The sequence below is a fragment of the Pipistrellus kuhlii genome, unplaced genomic scaffold (genome assembly GCF_014108245.1).
Source record: "Pipistrellus kuhlii isolate mPipKuh1 unplaced genomic scaffold, mPipKuh1.p scaffold_m20_p_17, whole genome shotgun sequence".
Lineage (NCBI taxonomy): Eukaryota > Metazoa > Chordata > Mammalia > Chiroptera > Vespertilionidae > Pipistrellus > Pipistrellus kuhlii.
The window spans coordinates 8496091-8516126 of NW_023425482.1; the positions used below are offsets into that span (position 1 = coordinate 8496091).

The 20036-nt window shown below is 40.4% G+C and overlaps 1 protein-coding gene across 1 annotated transcript in view; it reads left to right on the plus strand.

The window, feature by feature from the left end:
* Positions 1–2293: 2293 nt before the first annotated feature.
* The window catches only part of MBTPS1 (membrane bound transcription factor peptidase, site 1), a 60124-nt gene continuing 42381 nt past the window's right edge, over positions 2294–20036 (plus strand). Inside the window, exons 1-4 of the mRNA XM_036440935.2 lie at positions 2294–2432; positions 15025–15509; positions 16810–17067; positions 19748–19951. Of these exons, the coding sequence (XP_036296828.1) occupies positions 15341–15509; positions 16810–17067; positions 19748–19951 (631 nt within the window). The 5' untranslated portion in view covers positions 2294–2432; positions 15025–15340. The remainder of the gene's footprint in view (positions 2433–15024; positions 15510–16809; positions 17068–19747; positions 19952–20036) is intronic.

Here is a 20036-nt window from a genome sequence, read left to right on the forward strand (position 1 = left end):
TGAAAATTTAACAATGAAAGTGGTTGCTGCTTCCTTTGGAAGAGGTTTTGCTCCATATATTTGTATTGTTTGAAATGAGGGATACATTTTTTCCCCATAGGAACAATTATTTAAAAATTGCAAAAACGTAATTTATGAACTTAATTTATGATGCAATTTAGTTAGAGCAGATAATTAAGCAAGGAAATTGTACATATGCATGTCTTTTGAAAATATTAGGTTGGTTTCTTCATCTCATTCTTCTGATAAGGTAAGATGAAGGTTGATTTTTTGACCATTGACTTTGGCAAATTAACACACTTCATATCAAGCAACATGGATTGGTGGGGATGAAAGGGAGATTGTAATGAGTTCAAGAAAGAGTGGGAAGGACAGGAAGACAGCAAGGAGAAGACAGCTCTATTGAGAAGTGTTTTTGCTGTTTTAATCTCAAGTTACTTAAAATCTTGTCACATTTGGGAACCAGAGAGTTTAGGTGGTGTCTTCTATCTTTGACATTGTGTACCCTCCAAAACAAAGACCATTCTTACCTTGTCTTTGTCTCAGTATTGGCTAAGCTGTTATTCTCTAAAATAACAGTTAGTTGAAATAAAGATTTACTTTCTATGGGATGTCGAATGCTTTTTTACACACCTGAAGCATAGGTTTTGGAAGTTAGAACCTGAAGTGATGGAAAACCGGGAGACCAGGATTCTGTGGTTCTCAGCCTTTCTTGGTAGATTTCTCAGCCATCAGTCTCATGTCTGAGTCCCCTTCAGTTTACATGGTTCTAAGGAGCTGGCAGCATTCTTTACTTCCCTATTTTTGGGCTTCCCTGCCAAGGATGTTTGCAATGCACTAGCCTACCTTAGCCCTTGACACTTGGGCTATGTATTCAGTGGTACAGTGACTTAAAGGCCCCTTAAAAAGAACCCTGGCCAAAATCAATTTATCTCAATTTAGAACAGTTAAGTTTAAGATCAAGTGCATTAATCATGGCAGCAGGGAGTTCTGCTTAACTTTGAGGATCTCAAAATGGGGGAGACTTTCACCAGGTGTGGATTGGTTAGATGTAACCACCACTTTTTACTGAACATATTATGACTTAAGCTTTGTATGTTTTATTTAACCCTCCTATGAGGTAGGTATTAATATCTTGGAGGGGAAGGGGAGTAGGAAGGTGAGGTATAAAGAACAGAGGTGCAACTTGCCCAAGATCAGAAGCTAGCAGATGATTATGTATCCACTATATTAAACCAGTTTGTTAAAGGGAAGATGAAGTGCTGTGATATTTCTGGTCATATTGGTCCTTTGCAACATTATCATGCTGCGGTGGAAAGTTAAAACATAAGCAGCTTTATGCCGAAACCGGTTTGGCTCAGTGGATAGAGCGTTGGCTTGGGAACTGAAGGGTCCCTGGTTCGATTCTGGTCAAGGGCATGTACCTTGGTTGTGGGCATATCCCCAGTAGGGGGTGTGCAGGAGGCAGCCGACCGATGACTCTCTCTCATCGATGTTTCTAACTCTCTATCTCTCTCCCTTCCTCTCTGTACAAAATCAATAAAATATATTAAAAATATATATAAAAATAAATAAAACATAAGCATTTTTATTTGACTGCATAGCACATCATTTTTCATAAACATTACCTTACCTAAAATATGTTTTCCGTTCCCCAATTGTGCCCAAGCCAAGTATGGTCCACTTCAACATTTCTACAGAAAACAGCCTGTGATCCCTACCTAGCATTGAAATCACCCACGCATTTTGGTGGAGGCACACTTTTGATACTTATTTCTTTGAAGGGGGTAACACTAGGTCTTATTGGTCCAGACAAGGCGGAGAGGAGACCGGAGTGGAGCAGACAAGATTTGGGGCAGGGGTTTCGCCTGTCAGGGTGGGAGTGAGACAGGAAACTGACTGACTCACAGATGACTGCTCTCAGCTGCCTTGTAGGTGAACAGGTAGGGGTTTGCAGAGTTGGTGGCGCCCGGGCTGGGCGCTGGATACCGTTTCTGGAGTTTATAGCAAATGCTGGCCACGGGGGCCGTTCCGTCAGGTTTGTTGTCCGCAGGACATGGGCCAGTGTGGCTGCTTTCGTGCCATTACTCTAAGATCCTGGCCCCAAAGCCCAAAGCACCCCACGCCAGGTACTGCTGCTACCGCAGAGCAAGGCGAACAGCCCGCTGCCCCGCCCCTTCCCCGGGGCCTCAAACGTCGCGAGACTGTCGTTCGTCTTCCGGCCCAGACCCTGCGGCCCTCCGTGTTCAGAGTGCGCACGCAGGCTACGCACAGCCGGCGGGGCTGGCGTTCTCAGCCCTGGGTCTCCCTGTCCCATGGCGCATTCTCGCGAGAGTTGGGAGTAAACAGCCCCGAATGGAGACTCGAGGCGTGTTCGCCGCGGAGAAGCCGTCATCCTGGGCCCCCCGGACCCGAGCGTGAGGCGGCAGCAGGTAAGTGAGGGGGCCGCTCTCGGAGTCACCGCATCTCCGGATCTGCGCAGCTGTCCGCGCGTTCTGAGGTGCTCCTCGCGCCCGAGGCCCCGAGGATGGGGGTCTGCGCCGGCGGTGTGGCGGGGGCTGGGGCTTCCCGGCGACCCTGGACCGGCGGGGAGCGGACCCGGGTTGTGGGGCGCGGGCCCGGGGCGTGCGGTAAAGCGAGGCGTTTAGACATGCCGGCTACACGGTAGGAAATGAACAGTCCCCTCGGCTCGCCAGACCCCGCCGGGACGTAAACGGCTGTTCTCCCTGCCCGGCCTCTTCTGCGTGTTTACACGGTGAGGCAGCTGGCTCAATTTCATGTTCTTTCTGTGAAATACGCTTTAACGGAGTGAAACAATGTGCCGGGCTCTGGCTATGATCCTCAGCCCCCGAACATACCCGAGTGCTAGGGTATGCTCCGGAATGGTTCTAGTATCAGATTTTTGGGGACCTCAGTTCTTTGCCCTCGCTGAGTCTGCACACTGCTCCTCTGATTTTCAAAAATGCAATGTAAGAAGCTCGTCGGCAAGGGTGCCCCTGAGGTTCTTTGGTTTGCTCAGAACCAGCATGCCTTTCAGACCTGTCGGATCTTCAGGTCTTGCCATGCCCTCTCATGATGTGCTTCCTATGACTGTTACAGATCAACATCATTTTTATTAAGGTGGTTTACCCCTTGCTTTTGTTAGAGCCACTGAGAAGCTTGGCCTGTTTGTGTATGCAAATTAAGTTCAATATTTACATTTACCTTAAGAAACTACCAAGAGATAGTGTGACATAAGATCTGAGTTGAACTCTGGAGAATTTAGTTTCCTGTGGTCCTTTAGTCTTAACTGTGCTAGTAAGTAGCTCTCTAACTTCAAGGTCTCATTTTGTATATGTATAAAAAGGGAGGGGGCCTGGAAAGCAGTGATTCTTCCAAACTTTTTTTAATCTATTAATGTAAGGTAAAATTTACATCCTGCAAAATTCACCTGTTTTAAGATACTGATTCATTGATTAAAAAAAAAAAATCAAATTTCAAGATGTGTAATCATAACCACAATCCATTTTTAGAACATTTCTATCACCCCATAAAGATCCCTGGTGCCCGTTTGTAGTCACTACTCATTTATAACTTGAGCCCCAGATCACCACTAATCTTTATGTTTCTCTAGAATTTTCTTTTCCAAATATTTGATTCAGGTGGAATCATTCGTGACCCTTGTGTCTAGCTTCTTTGATTTAGCATAATGTTTTCAACGTTCACCCATGTTGTAGCTTGTGTCACCATTCCTTTTTGTGGCACAATATTATTCTTTTTTATGGATACAAAACATTTTGTTTATTCATTCACACAGAACACCTTTTGCAAATAAAATTTTATTTCATGTTCCCGTGTAAGATGCACATGGCCAGAGGCCTTCATTGGAAGGGGGTGTGTGTGCGGGGGCGGGGACGCGACTCTTGCCTACTAGTTGTCTCCATTGCATTCCCCAAGCAATTGTTATCAAATCAAGGGTTGCTTGTATCTATGAAAAAAAAAAAAAAAAATTCTAATTAAGTGCTTGAAGAGCCTTGAAGCACCCATGGGTTCTCTTCTAATCTAGAGGTTTTTAGCATTTCCTTCAAATTCACATTTTTAAAAAATATATATATCTTATTGATTTTTTTACAGAGAGGAAGAGAGAGGGATAGAGAGAGAGAGTCATCGATTAGCTGGGTCTTGCATACCCCCCAGAGAGAGTCATCGATTAGCTGGGTCTTGCATACCCCCCACCAGGGATGTGCCCGCAACCAAGGTACATGCCCTTGACCAGAATCGAACCCAGAACCCTTCAGTCCGCAGGCCAACGCTCTATCCACTGAGCCAAACCGGTTTCGGCTGTTTTTTTTTTATTCCGTCTTTTATCATTCTGGTTGTAGGTAGTTCTTGCCTGCTGCCTCTTTATTTTTGTGGCACAAATAATTAAAGTAACAAGAACTAGGAGGGCTGAAGACTTAGGTGAACTGCACAAGACTCTCATTAGTGCTTTAAGCAGGGTTTGGGGGCAGGGGGATTTGCAACTACTTCTTTGCTCTAGGAGACAGTTGAGACATTGGTTATATTTTATTGGAAAGGCTTGACAATTCCAACTCTTGGTGATTGAAATATTAAGAATGTGAAACTAGACCTTTATTTGGTTTTAGGTAGGGGACTTTGGTCTCTTACAGTGTTTTGCCTGAGGAGGTGGTTAAGAGACACTTAAGTTGATTTTTCCTTCTCTGTTTTCCTCATCAGTTTTGATGTGCTGCAGAAATCTGTTACCTAGATTTATTAATTTTGACAATGCCTTTTTGCTTAAGAAATGAATTTAAAGTAAAATGAGGAGCCAAAACCAGTTTGGCTCAATGGATAGAGTGTTAGCCTATGGACTGAAAGGTCCCGGGTTTAATTACTGTCAAGGTCATGTACCTTGATTATGGGCACATCCCCAGTAGGGGGTGTGCAAGAGGCAGCTGATTGATGATTCTCTCTCATCAGTGTTTCTCTCTATCCCTCTCTCTTCCTCTCTGTAAAAAATCAATAAGATATATATTTAAAAAAAATAAAATGAGGAAAGTACTGAGTTTGGGGGTGCTCATATGTGGCTAGCCAGTGCTAGAGGAATGAGGATAAAGAGAATAGTGCACCGGAACAACATATGTGAAAGAACAGGCAATAAAGACTGTGTAAACCGGATCTTTTTAACTGTTGACTCTGGGCTGAATTATAAGTGTTCTTCCCCGCTCCACCTTTACTAGTGGACAGAATGTGCCAGGAGGAACCAGTTCAATCAGGTATGAGAACACACCTTTTTAAAGACAATATGGTCTGGCATCACTTAAATGCTAGCCTATTAAACAATGCTAATACAGCCAACTATGCAACTAGTTACAAAAGTGGAATTTTTTCAGCTAAATTTTAATTGAACTGAATGGTACCCTTTCATGGCCTAGTCATAATTCTGTTTTCTCTGGAGGTAATTCAGTAAAGATTTATTAAAAGCAAGGTCTATCTACAATACATACTTAGATGACTATTGGGTGATACAAGTAATTGCCTCTCATCTGAATTGTGTTTTTTAATTTGTAAATAAATAATTTCAGATGTACTTTAGCTGTACCCAGAATTATAATCGTTGCTATATTCTTTTTTAATGTAGAGTAGAAGAATCCCAGAGTTTCATGGAATGTTAGCTGTCAGCAAGATCAATTGCTTGTCCAAATAATGCATTTCCTTTACTTTGTCTCCCTTTAAAAATATATCATTAAGTCTCATTCTTGGCATATATTATTTGAACTGGTTTGTTTGCATTCAGTATTTGATGTCCAATATATTTTTATTATACCTGTATTAGAGGCATAATTATACTTAATTATGGAAACTTATAATTATGTAAATACCATCTTTTAGAGTTTACCTTTGTATGGAAAGATAACCAGATCTTCTCTATATAGAACTGATAGATATTAAATCCAGTAAATACTTAGTGGATCCAGTAACAGCCCTAATTAGGCCCTAGGAGTAAGTGATACTACAGATGATAAGTCTGTTCAGAATGAACTAGCTAAAAGCTTAGCCTTACTTTAGGAGGGAGACATAGATTTTAGTAAACAATTCCTAGGAAATTTTAAGCTTTTTTTTTAATCCCTTTTAAGCTTTACTATATTACATGTAAAATTAAAATTTAAATATTTTGAATCTTTGTGCTACTGTCTTTACCAGAAAATATTTTTCTAGATAATATTTACCTTATAACCCTCTATTTATGAGGGTTATAAGGTTTTTAAGTAATATATTTTATCTAATTATAAATGTGTAACATGCACTTTTTGTAAAAATATGAATGAATAGAATTTAAGAAGAAAATAACTACCTGTATCATACCATTGAAATGTAGAACCTGTGTTACCACTTTGGTAGACCTCTTTTCATGTTCTTTTTTCCTATGCACATAGATACATATATAAAAATCAAAGTGTGGATCACATTGTACATTAACAGTTTGATTTAATGTGTCATGAGTATTTCCCTATATTCTTTGGAAAATATATTAGTTTTCTTTTGCTGCTGTAACAAATTTCTACTGACTTAGTGTCTTAAAACAACCCAAATTTAATATCTTACAGTTCTGGAGGTTAGTAGTTCGAAGTCAGTCTCACTGGGCTAAAGTTAAGATGTCAGCAGGGTTTCATTCCTTTTTTAGTTTCTGTAGGCACCTGCGTTCCTTGGCTCTAGCCTCTGGAAGCACTTTCATTCCTTGGCTCCTAACCTCTTCCTCTGATTACTACAGCCTCATTCATCATCACATCTACTGCTAGCTCAGAGCTCCTGCCTCCCTCTTACAAAGACTCTTGTAATTACATTGGACCCACCTGGATAATAAATGTTCATCTCCCCATCTCAAGATCCTTCGTTTATACCAGCAAATTCCCTTTAGTCTTACAAAGTAACATTTACAGGTCCTGGGGATTAAGATATGGACATCTTTGGGGTATCATTATTCAGCTTTCCCAAGGAATATAATTAAGGAACATAATTGGGAATTGCTGCTTAATATCCTATATAATAAAATCCTAATATGCAAATTGACCGAATGGAAGAATGACTGGTCACTATGATGCACACTGACCACCAGGGGGCAGATGCTCAACACATTAGCTGCCCTTTGGTGGTCAGTGCACTCCCACAAGGGGAGTGCCTCTCAGCCAGAAGCTGAGCTCATGGCTGGCCAGCGCAGCTGTGGTAGCGAGAGCCTCTCCAGCCTCCACTACAGGCGGGCGATAAGGAGTGAGGGGTCCCGGACTGCGAGAGCCCCGACTGCAAAAGGGATGTCTGACTGCCAACTTAGGCCTGATCCCCATCCTCTGAGGGGTCCCTTACTGCGAGAGGGCGCAGGCTGGGCTAAGGGGACTCCCCCCCAATTGCATGATTTTCATGCACCGGCCCTCTAGTTCTATAATATGGATGAACCATAATTATTTAGCTAGTCTCCTAATTATACTCTTAGATGGTCTCTAATTTCCCCAAGTTATAATCCTTAGACACATTGTATGCTCTTAGATTCACACATACAGGGAATGAATTTCCAAGGGAGATTTTAGAAAAGCAGTGTAGCCTACCTCTTAAGAGTGTGGCCTCTGAAGCCAGATTTCCCCAGTTCTTAGCCTTGCTTTCCCATTCACTGGCCATGTGATTCCAGGCAAGGTTTTGAGCTACTTGGGCCTCAATTTTCTCATCTGAGAATGAGGGTAGTAACAGGTTTTGTGAGAATTAAATGAGTTAATACATGCAAATTATTTAGAAAAGCTCAGTTAGTATTCCTTTTTATTGTTATTACTGGATTTATTAGACCAACATTTTTTACATTCGTCTTTAAGGCTTTTAAATACACAATGGCAAAATATCATTCTCAAAGGTAGTAAGAACTTTTTTACATTCACTAGCAACATATGGGAGTACACATTTTATTGGGTTTAGTTCTTCAACATGATTATATCTATTTTATACTGATTGTCTCAATTTACATCTGTTAAAATGTTATTAGAGTTTTATAATGGAAATTCGAGGCCCAGTGCATGAAATTCTTGCAAGGGAGTGGAGGAGAGGGGCATCTCTCAGCCCAGCCTGCACCCTCTCCAATCCAGGGCCCTCGGGCTGCAGACACTGGCGCCAGGGACCATGGGCCAGATGGGTTGTCCCTCTCATGGGCTGCAGGCACTGGCGCTGGTGCCAGGATCACGAGGTGGGTGGCTTGTCCCTCTCCTGGGCCACAGGTGCTGGCACCCAGGACCACAGGGTGGGCGGTTTGTTCCTCTCTTGGGCTGCAGGCACAGGCATTGGCACCTGGGATTGTGGGGCAGGTGGCTTGTTTCTCTCCTGGGCGGCAGCCTGGTTGGTCCCCATTCCTCTCTCACGAGCTCATTTATGCCTGGCTGGTCCCCATTCCTCTCCCCAGTGTTGAGTGTCTGAGCCTTTATGGTAGGGGTGTCGAACTCAATCAGAAAAGGGGCCAAAATCTAAAATCCAGCCTAAATCGCGGGCCGAATGGTTTACTGAACAGTCATAAACTGTCATTGTGATGGAAACGCAGTGGAGTGCAGTGATGACAGCGCGGTGCGGGCCACATTGCAAGGCCTGGCGGGACGGATTTGGCCCGAGGGCCTTGTGTTTGACACATGTGCTTTATGGCATGAGAGCATGATGACAATTTGCATATTAGCTCTTTGTTATAATATATAGGACTAGAAATCAGACTTTTAAAAATGTTTTTATTGATTTAAGAGAGAGGGAAAAAGAGATAAAAACATCAATGATAAGAGACAATCATCCATCCACTGCCTTCTGAACATCCCCTACTGGGAATCTAGTCCACAAACCAGTATGTGCCCTGACCAGTAATCTAACTATGACCTCCTGGTTCATGGGTTGACACTCAACAACTGAGCCACACCGACAGTGCCGGAAATTAGTCTTGATACAGCACTGCTATCTAATCATAGGCAGGCCCCATTCAGGTTTTGCTATTTGTTCCAATACTGTCCATACAGCAAAGGGGCCCATTTTTGAATCTTAAGTTGTAGTTAGGGGGCATGTTTCTTGAGTTTCCTTCAATCTGAAGCCATATCAAAGCCATTCCTTGGCTTTCATTACCTTGGTACTTAGGAATATTCTAGGCCAGTTATTTTAAAGACTGTCTCTTGGTGTGGATTTTGATACTTCCTCATGATCCGATTGAGGTTGTCCATATTTGGCCAGAGGGCTCTTGAGCGCATCTGCTCAGTGGCCCCTGTTCCTTGTGTCCCATTGCTGGTTAACTTGATGAAGTTTCTCCTCATAAACTTACCCTTTCTCCCTTTGTAAATGAGAATTTTGGGGGGAGGCATTACGAGTTTATGTGAATATCTCATTATTTAAATTTTCAATTTATTTTATTAATATATGTCATTGTGGAGTCGTGTTTCCTGTTTTACTCAGTGGTTAGGATCTGTTACATTCATTATTTATTTTGATGCTCAAATTATCCCAAGCTGGTTTCTGTATCCCATTGACACATCCCCATAATTCTCTGAGCACTTTCTTCCTTTCTGCAAGAATAAGATGTTCCAGACTCATCTGTTCTTAACCTGCCCAGTCTGGTACCAGCTCCTCCTCCAGAGGGCCTGGTTTCTTTTAGTGAGAATGGTGTTTAGAAGACCAGCTGGGCACTGCCTGGGCTCCCTCCTATTGGGATGTCACTGCTCCAGTGTCTTTCAAAATGCATATGTGTGTACACATGCATACATACATTTGCATATGTTTGCTTCTACATCTGTCTATATATTGAAAACCTTGAGTTCATACCGGTACTTCCAGTTTTAGTCTGATCCTGCATGGTTCATTCAAGTTTCACTCCTTTTCATATTTGTGACTTCATTCTTTGACAATGAGAAAGCTGCCTCCCACTACCTGTAAATTATTTGATTAAATCAATTTCCTTTTGTTGTTGCCATCACCCCATTCAGGCTCTGACAACCCTATCTCTCCCCCACATGCACCTTTCTGATCCTCTTTGACTCCATTTTCCCTCACCGGCCACTGTTGTACTTCTACCAATGCCAGCCTTCTTGTCCTCAGCTGAATTATTCAGAAAGGGAAGAAAAGGAAAAGTTAGAAGTCTTTTTTAAAAAGTGTTTTCCCCCATATTGTATGTGTCTCTGTTTATATACTCTGTGCTTACCTTATATATACCTGTTGCTCCTTATTTGCTTGCCAGTAGATGGGGAGCCTTCCTTGGGGAGAGTGCTCACCGGGTTTGCATTATATATGAGAGCCAGGAAGGATCCATCATAGACACATGTGAATAATAGATGCATTATATATGGGAAAGGGCAGCCTGTGCCTTTAAAGGCCCAGTAGAGGAGTCAGTGGAGACTGGCCATCTATAAAACAAACAGACCAAAGGCACAGATGTTGGTTGTAAGTGGCCTGTGTTGTAACCCCAGTGCCATGCCTCTAGCTCCCTGGTGGTGTTTTTTGTTTTCCTCAAAGCAAATTTAAATTTTGAAGCCCTCATCTTCTGGGATTAGGAGACCATAGAAACCTGAGTATTGTTCATAACTTATGATCTATAGCTCTTTGAAGAGAGTGTCTTTTAGTTCCCCTTTAACGTTCATAAGCAGATCAGCTAGATCAAAAACAAAAACAGGTGTATCCTTGTCCCTGTTATTTCCAGCCATGTCATTTATCCCACAGGGTTTTTCTACTTGAAGCTATCTTCCTTCCAGCCCCGGTGGGTTTGGAGACTAGAGTAGGCTGGCCTTCAGTAGTGTGGCCTTTTTTTTTTTTTTTTTTTTTTTTTTTTTTTACCTCCCTGTTCCCTTCTGCCCTAAGCCATGGCCTCACAACTCTAATGCTCCTGAAATTTCATATGTTCAGAACTCACCTCCTACAAGTATTTCCCAAACCAGCTTTCCTGCAGCCTTCTCCATCTCAGGTTCAGTTAGGGGCAAGAGGCCTTGGTCTTGTCCTTGTTTCCTCACTTGCACACCTGCCACATCTGGTTGTCAGCAGATTCTGTCAACTTTGCTGTCACATCTGTAATGTGACCACCTTCATCACCTCTCCTGCCCCATCCTGGCCCAAGCAACCATCTTTACAGGCATCTTCGAGTTGGTTCCCCGCTCCTGTCTGTGTCCCTTCCCTGCTCTGATCATCTGTTCCCTTCCCATTCATGGTGAAAACTGAGGCCTTTCTCTGACCCACAAGCCCTCCTTAGTCTGCCTCCCTGTCATCTCGTTTCATCTTCTGATTGCCCTTCCTTTATGCTGCTCCAACCACACTGGCCTCTTTGCCTTTCTTTACACAGTTGGGCATGTTCCTTACCCCATGGCTTTGCACTTGCTTTCCCGGTGCCTGCAGTTCTCTTTCTCCTGAGGCTTGATGAGCTTCCCGCTTCCATCGGAGGCTCAGGGGTTTCTGGAGCACTCTGTCTAAAAGTTCAGCTCCTCCCTTGACAGGCCATAATGCCATCCCCTTCTTTTTTCTTTTCTTTTTTTTTTCTCCTTTAAAATATAGTACAGTATTTATCACTAGCTTAGTAAGGTATGTTATAATTATCTTGTATATTGCCTGTCTCCCAACAATGGAAGATTAGCTTCATGAGGTCAGATGTTTCTGTTTATTGTGTTTGCTGCTCTGTTGCTACCGTCTGGAACAGTGCTGGGCTCCTCAGAGTTGCTCAGTAAATGAGTTGGATGAGTGAACAAGATTGCTCAGCAGTCCCACCTGGCTCTGTTTTATCTCTGCTAGTTTACTCCCATTGGGTGCAGAGGGCCTATATTTCCAGTTGTTTGCTGGATGTTCTGCCTCGGACTTCATAACGGCTTGAGGTCCTTGTCCTTCGTCTTTCAGCTTCTCTTTGCCTCCCCCTCATACAGATGACCTTTTGATTCTGTGCATGGCCTGTGATTTCCTCTCCTATGATGGAGCTCTGCTCAGGATCTCCCTTGCCCTTCTTTATTTCCCTACTTCCAGCCCTACCAGTTTAAATTCCATCAGAGCCAGCTGCTATCCATTTCATCAACAGAAGCAGCCTGTACACCAGGAAGAACCTCAATCCAGTGTCCCTGGCACTGTCCATGTGCTTCAATTTGACACTTTCCTTTCCTATGCCATGTTTAGCTGTTTGCGGTTATGGTTGACCTATTTGGTGGGTCACACCTGGAGGTCTGTGTCCTTCACGTACTAACAATACTTGTTTTTCTGCAATACCTGGCAGTGTCTTAAACTTACTTAACACTCTATAAAACTGTATGATTGAATGAATAAATTAAGGTAGACTGCCTTATGCTATTACAATGTCCTGTTTTCCAAAAGCCTAAAAAATTTTGTTTTCTATTTGGGGGAGAACTGAGTACCTTAGACATTTTTTAAAGCCAGACTCCTGCCTCAGGTGTAAGAGAACATCAGCCATCTCTTCTGCATAAGGCTGCATTGAATTTAATTACAGTGGATCTGACACTGTAGGTCTAAGACTTGCTTCTAGTATCATTAATTAATACTCGTGTTATATATAGCCCAAGTATGTCATACATTCTTTAGCTTGAGGCAAAAGAGTTTTAATAGATTTGTTTATTTAAGTGAGAGACCGATTTAAATCTTTTAACTTAAGGTACTTTAATATGACATGAACACTCATCACCAGTGATTATTAGCTTCAGTTTCTTTGACCAATAATACTATAATTAGGTGCAACATATGCTCAATATAGTTATATTCTGTGATACTCCATCACTACAAATATCTATACTATATATATAAAAGTCTAAGTCACCGATCATTTGTCTGTCTGACCAGCCAGCCAGTAACATACATATAATGCACACTAGCAATTTAAAAATAAACATTGACTCTCGCATGTACAATACATATAAAGCGCTCGCTGGCGCCAATCGCATGTGTGTATTTTGATTTGTCATGGTTGATTGGGAATTTGGTTGTTTTTGTTGACATTCTGAAGCTGAAAGAAAGCAGCGGCATGGACAGAATATGACCAATGAGGCACAACGTACCTCTGAAGCCAAAAGAAGCCGGTGTCCCCATCTGACACTGGTCTCCCATTTAAATTAATTTAAAGGCAGTTTCCCGTGACGTCAGCATTTGCGATGACTATTAATAAATCACAAGGAAAACTCTAGACGGAGTAGGAATATTCCTACCTGAACCTGTTATTGGACATGGTCAGTTATATGTTGCTTTCTCTTGAGTTCAAACAGCATGTGATGTTAAAATTGTAAGTACTTCATCACACGGGAAATTAGTCAAGCACTCTGAAAGTGTTTTTACTCTTAATGTGGTATACCGGGAGATATTAGAATAAGTTTAATCAATTTATCAGTCATTGTTTTTACCAATGTTTTTATATCAAGTTTTTGTTTTTATATCATGTCTTTGTTATATCATGTTATTGTTTACTAATCAATTTATATATTATTTTCATACATTTTACTAATTTTCTTTCATCTCTGACACTTCTATTATAGAGAAAGGTTGAAAAGTGATATTAAAATATTTCTTCTAATTAATTTCTTTTCTATGTGCACAAATCCGTGCACTGGGCCACTAGTCTAATAGTAGTATAAACAAAAACAGTTGGGGCTCACTCCCAAGCATATTTCTATGAAACATGGTAGAGTGGCTTTTGGTGTCCCCTACTTCTTTTCTTTGGTCTTTCTATTCTTGTCTGCTTTTAATTTCTTTGTTCTTGCTGTTGGCATACTCATTGTTCTAACTGTTGATACAGAAATAAATTTTAAAGTTTCATTTCTATCTGATGAGCTCCTTGTCACCAAGCTTGGTCTTTAGTTTCGAGATAGACCTTTTCAGGATCTTTTTTTTATTACAGCAGTGAAAGTGACCTTATCAAAATTCTTTAGACTCTTGCCTCTTGCTCAGTGTTTTCCTGTTTATACAATAGAAGCACATATGGATAGTCCCAGGAACTACAAACTCCTTGTTACTCAATAGTACCAGTGTCTGATAGAAGATGGGTTTAACAGCTTGACAGACCTCTCTTGAAAGACTAACTCCTTGTCCTAAGTCTTCAAGTGACAACAGAAGGCCTATCTTGCTCATTCATTTGTCTTCCCCTTGCTGGGCTATTTATGTTTCTGGTGTGATCGATGCAACTGATTTTTCTGGGCATGCTATAGCCAGCATTGTTTTTTACTGCTGCTCTATTTTTCATTGTGAAGAATGATCTTTTTTTTTAACCATTCAGATATTTTGTAAGGTATTTGTAATTTAACACTCACATAACATTTTCTTTGGCAACAGCTTACTTCACAAACTGTCTACTCATTACTTCTAATGAAGAAATAATCTGGTTTTATAACATATTTAGCAGGTTAAATTTCTTTAAGTTGAGGCATTAGGAAAATAAATGATAGTAAAAAAAAAAAAAAAAACTAACCCTTTGATTCTCCTTTCAAAGAATTAGCAGAAAATATTTCAAAATCTGAAGTGTAACTTGAATACTTTGAAAGCACAGTGTCTCTTAAAGAAGGTGTTAAGTACATGACTTGAGTGAAAATTAGTTTGTTCTTAGGTATTAATTTTGCACTAGAAAGTAAGGGTGTATACCAAGCTTTTGCCTGAAAAATTACTGAAATTTATGGCGAATTAAAGTGTTGATTGGGAAAATACCTGTTGAAGAGTTGCAAATGATAGGAAAATACAGAATCTTAAAAAGAAGCAAAATAAAACATAATAAGCACAGTATCATGATTTCCCTTCTCTCTGGTTGCCCAGGATGATCGGGGCCAATAGGCTTAATATTCCTGTTGTTATTTCTTATCCTTAATTTTCTTTATTTTTCTTACTTATTTTATCATTCCTTATTTTGAAACTAAAAGAGATGAGAAGTAACTAAAAGTGAAGTAATGTGTTTTGTGGTTGTGTCTTACATTTATCATGCCTTATAACTAGGATATCTTTCTGACTCTTTATCTAAATTGCACCTGTAACTAAATCCTAACTAGTCTGTCAGTGTGCTACTAATGTCTCTGTGCTTGTTTTGTTTTGTAGACTGGCTCGCAGAGTGATTGCTCATCCCCTTGGACTTTGGTTCTGTGGTGCCAATGGAGTGTAGGACTCAGTTGTCTGGGCTAGAATGACAGAAGCCTAATGTCGAAGATGGAGAAGAAACGAAGAAAGAAATGAAAGCCTCTTTTCAGGCCAAATCACAAAAGGCCATGAAATTTAACTTTTATTTACATTGGACAAGACTGTAAAATGTCTGATCAGTAATGTTTCAGCTTTTAGCTGAAACAAAAATTAACTTATAATCAAGGAAGAAAAAAGTGTGATTTGAATTTATGCAATTTTATGACCATATTCACTTATGACCATGAAGCTTGTCAGCATCTGGCTGCTTCTACTAGTGGTTTTGCTCTGTGGGAAGAAACATCTGGGTGACAGACTGGAAAAGAGATCTTTTGAAAAGGCCCCATGTCCTGGCTGTTCCCACCTGACATTGAAGGTGGAATTCTCTTCAACAGTTGTGGAATCTGGTAATGATATTGTTTTAAATATTTTTTATTGATTTCAGAAAAAAAGGAAAGAGAGAGAGCGATAGAAATATCAGTGATGAGAGAAAATTATTGACTAGCTGCCTCCTGCACACCCCACACTGGGTATTGAGCCCACAACCTGGGCATGTGCCCTGTCCGGGAATCAAACCATGAACTCCTGGTTCATAGGTTGATACTGAACCACTGAGCCACAAAAGCCGGGCATGATATTCTTTTATTTTTATTTTTATTTTTTTAATTACTTTATTGATTAAAGTATCACATATTTGTCATCATCCTTCCCGTTCCCATCCTAAACCCATCCCCACGCATGCCCCCACCTCCCTGTTGTCCATGACCACTGGTTAGGCTCATATGCATGCACACAAATCCTTTGGTTGATCTCTCTCCCTTATCCCCACCCTCCCCTACCTTCCCTCTGAGGTTTAACAGTCTGATCGATGCTGTTCTCGTTCATCAGTCTGTTGTTCATTATTTCCCCTAGACGAGTGAGCTCGTGTGATACTAGAAATAGACTTATAAGAACCGAAAATGAGACAAGAAAGATATTCTTTTAAATGTTAGGGATTCCGCCTATACTTTTTGTTTAAAACTTACTTTAAACATTAGCTTTTACGGAAAAACACACACACACACAAAAAAAGTTTTAAAAAACCACATTTCTTTTCACAGTAAAGTTCAGATAGGATGAGTGCATAGCACTGGGATATATTCACTCTGCTGAAGTTTCCTTCCCCAGTGAAATTAGCTTATATGAAACAAGGAAATGGATGGACTGAATTCTTTTCCTAAACCCTGATTCCATTGTACCTGGTGAGGGTTGGGAGTTTGAAGATGCCAAATGTTTAATGTACATTTAATGAAGTACAAGCGAGCAGATGTGATAACCAGCAAATAATTTTGTATAATCTCCAAATTTTCTCTTTTCAGTAAAATAAAATTGAACCTTCACTTCTCTGGGTTCCTTTTGCTTGTTTGAAAAACTTACATGTATTTCTTTGCTGTATATTCAAACTTCTAACATTTGCTTTTTTTAAAATAGCACAGTTATCTGGTTTTGAGTAATGTAGTCTGTAATCAGGGGATTCATACAGATTATTTTAATATAAAGTTCTGAAAACTGCTGTCCAAAACATTTAAACCAGTCTTTTTGTCTATTTATCTTTTCTCTGTGGGTTTTAAAATATGTAAGTTTTCTTTTACCAGGGACATTTTAGATTAGATATAATCTTATATGTGTACATAAATTCTTATTTTTATTTGTGGTCATTGATTTCAGAATATATTGTGGCTTTCAATGGATACTTTACAGCCAAAGCTAGAAATTCATTTATTTCAAGTGCCCTGAAGAGCAGTGAAATAAACAATTGGAGAATTATTCCTCGAAATAATCCATCCAGTGACTACCCTAGTGATTTTGAGGTGATTCAGATAAAAGAAAAACAGAGAGCGGGGCTGTTAACACTTGAAGATCATCCAAACATCAAACGGGTAACACCCCAACGGAAAGTCTTTCGTTCCCTCAAGTACACAGAGCGTGAGTACTGAGATCCAGGCTAATGTGTATCAATTTCTGTTTCACTTGGATTTAGAAAGAGAATGTACATTTTCACCCATGTTGTGCTCCACCTCCTCCATACCCCACCTTGAATTTATTTTGAAAACTCAACTGAGAGGATAGCTGAAAAATAGTATAGTGAACAAAAAACAAAAAAAGAGGCTTTCATATTATTCTGGTAGGAAAAACAAATCAAAGTTTACAGTAGAGGATGATAGTGATTTTTGTTTCTGTTGGGAGTAATTTTCACCCAGGTTTGTCTTCAGACGTTGAGGCCTTGATGTCCCTTCACACTGAAATGAAAGTAGGTGCCTTTATGAGTCTTCTCCTTGCTTGCATTTTGCTACTGTCAGTATGTTTTCATTTCTTTCATGGCAAAATGTCTTTTTCTTGGGTTTCATTTGGTTTTCTCAGCCTCCTGACTATGCATGATCCTGCCTTAGCTGAGTTAATTTCAGTCCTAAGTTGTGCAGGTGTGAAGATGGAAAGAATTCAGTTATTTCCTTTTCAGTTAGAGGGCTTATTTCCGACACCTTTACAACTTGGGCTTGTCAAAATAGAGCTTATCCTCAAAAATTAATTGCCTGTTTATTACATAATATTTTTCAAAGCATGTGTATTAGCAAAGAAAAGGTGTGTGTTTTTCCTGTTATAAACTGAAGTAACAATATCTATAGTTCTATTAATATTTCTTTCATTGGGAGAAAAAAATAAATGAGATTTTTCTTTTGTTCCTTTGTCACACACACGGGAGAGAAGGCTAACTAATTTGCATAGTCTGACCAGCCACATCCCAGTCTCAGGTGTCTGACTTCTTCAGAGCTCTTTCTGCTAGTCCAGATGTTTTGTGGTGCTTTGTCTCTTTAAAAAGCAATAGCCTCAAAACAATCCAGGAAGATTAAAGGAAATCAAACCTTGTACAACTAGCTAAATACTGTATGTTGTTTCTTTTTACTTTACCTTAAGAAGCTTCGGAATACTTTAGGAAACATGGGAATGCCTAACGTTAGCACAGTAATCATAGAATGTGATGGTTAGGCTTCTTTGTAGCCTCTCCACCGTGGCTGTCTAATGCTGCGCTTAGTATCCTTGACGTAGGAGAAAATTTACTTCCCCATAGGCCCACTCTCTTAGTGCTGCTATTCGTGCCTTTATGCAGTGACCAGTTTTTCTTTGTTTCAACTTTTCTTATCCTAAAAAAGGACAGAATACTCTCTACCTCATAGGGTTCTTATGAAGCTGAAATGTAATAGTGGATGTGAACAGACCTCAGCAGGTTTTAGCGTATTGTAAGTAGACATTAAATGTTAATTATTCCTATGGCTCTGTTGTTAGAAGGCTTTGTTTTATTTTAGGCTGATACTTGTCTTACTCTGGATCTTATCCCTGGCTCTATGCCATGAGCCTTAAGACAGAGCTAACCTGTTTTCTACCAGATAAAACTTAAAGATGTATTTTGAAGATATTCATGCTATCTCCTCTTTAGAATTGCCTCTCTATAGGATAATAAAAATCTCCATTTCCTTCAGCACTTACTCATATGACATGATTTCAAGTCCCTCATCATTTGAATTGCTTTCTTTGGAATATTTTTCAGTTTTTCTAAATTGTTCTCAAAGAGTAAAGCCAGACTGAATTCAGTACTTAACATAAAACGGAAGAGTCCCCCCACCTTGTTCTAAATATTATTCTTCAGTGAGTACCTTCAGTATTGTCCTATGCTGTTGACTTAAAGAACAGAATCAACACAGGAAGTTTAGTACAGAATAATTGCAGTTGGACTATGCAAATAATTACTTAGTGGAATTGACATGACTATATATTTTTCCAGTCCCCCTGTACTTTCTTGGGTGTAGCCTGGTAAGACCAGGATAAAAATTATAGTTATTTGTTTTAGAAACAGAACTTCAGGAGTATTATAGATTTGCTCTTCTTGAGACTGAGTTGAAGTACATTTTTTTCTTCATTATAGCATTAAAAAAAAAAAGTATTTACAGATAGTTAAGTCTCTGCCTTTTAGTTAACAATTCAGCAAGTTTTGATGAACGTATACGATCAGGTACCCAGCAACAAAATCAAGATACCATTTAGTTCCATACCCTCAGAAATACGCCTGACTCCTTTATAGTTCTTTGCTTTTTGAAAGGTGGCATTCTAGTAGGTAAGCATACTGAGAATATCGATAAATATACAGATGGAAGAAGGTCCTATGGATGTTTGGCCAGAGGTGGGTGTAGTGTAATGAGGTAACATGGCTTTTTCCTGTCCCAGAAATCAAGTGCTGTGAAACTTCACGATCGAGTAGTGGCCATTCTCTTCAACTTTCCCCCTTTTTCTGGTTCAGCAAGAACAAGTTGCTGATGAAAAATCTTCGGTGTTAGCATCATAGTTAACTTTATTGCTTAAAAATTAATTGTTTTATCAATCTTTCTGCCTTACATTGGTTAGAAAATGTTAGATAAAGAAAACTATTTGGGAACCAAATGATGGTCAATGAGAGGCTATAAATATAACTGCATTGAGAAAATCCTTCTAGAAAAGGGAGAGAATCCCATTTTCCTTCAAAGAGGATTTCAGAAGGTAATCATTGCTGTTTAAAATGATTGTTTTCTCTGACAAGTATCGTGTCATTTCAGTGTTGTTCCTTTCTTGGCTCTAGCTGACCCCACAGTGCCCTGTAATGAAACCCGATGGAGCCAGAAGTGGCAGTCGTCCCGTCCCCTGCGAAGAGCCAGTCTCTCCCTGGGCTCTGGGTTCTGGCATGCTACTGGAAGACATTCGAGTCGGCGATTGCTAAGAGCCATCCCACGCCAGGTTGCTCAGACGCTGCAGGCAGACGTGCTTTGGCAGATGGGATATACAGGTGTGTGCCCTGAACCTGGAAGCAGGGTAGGGTCTGGTGTCCAGGAGGCCCCCCTCTCGAGTGTCTAGCGCAGAAGCCAGGTGGC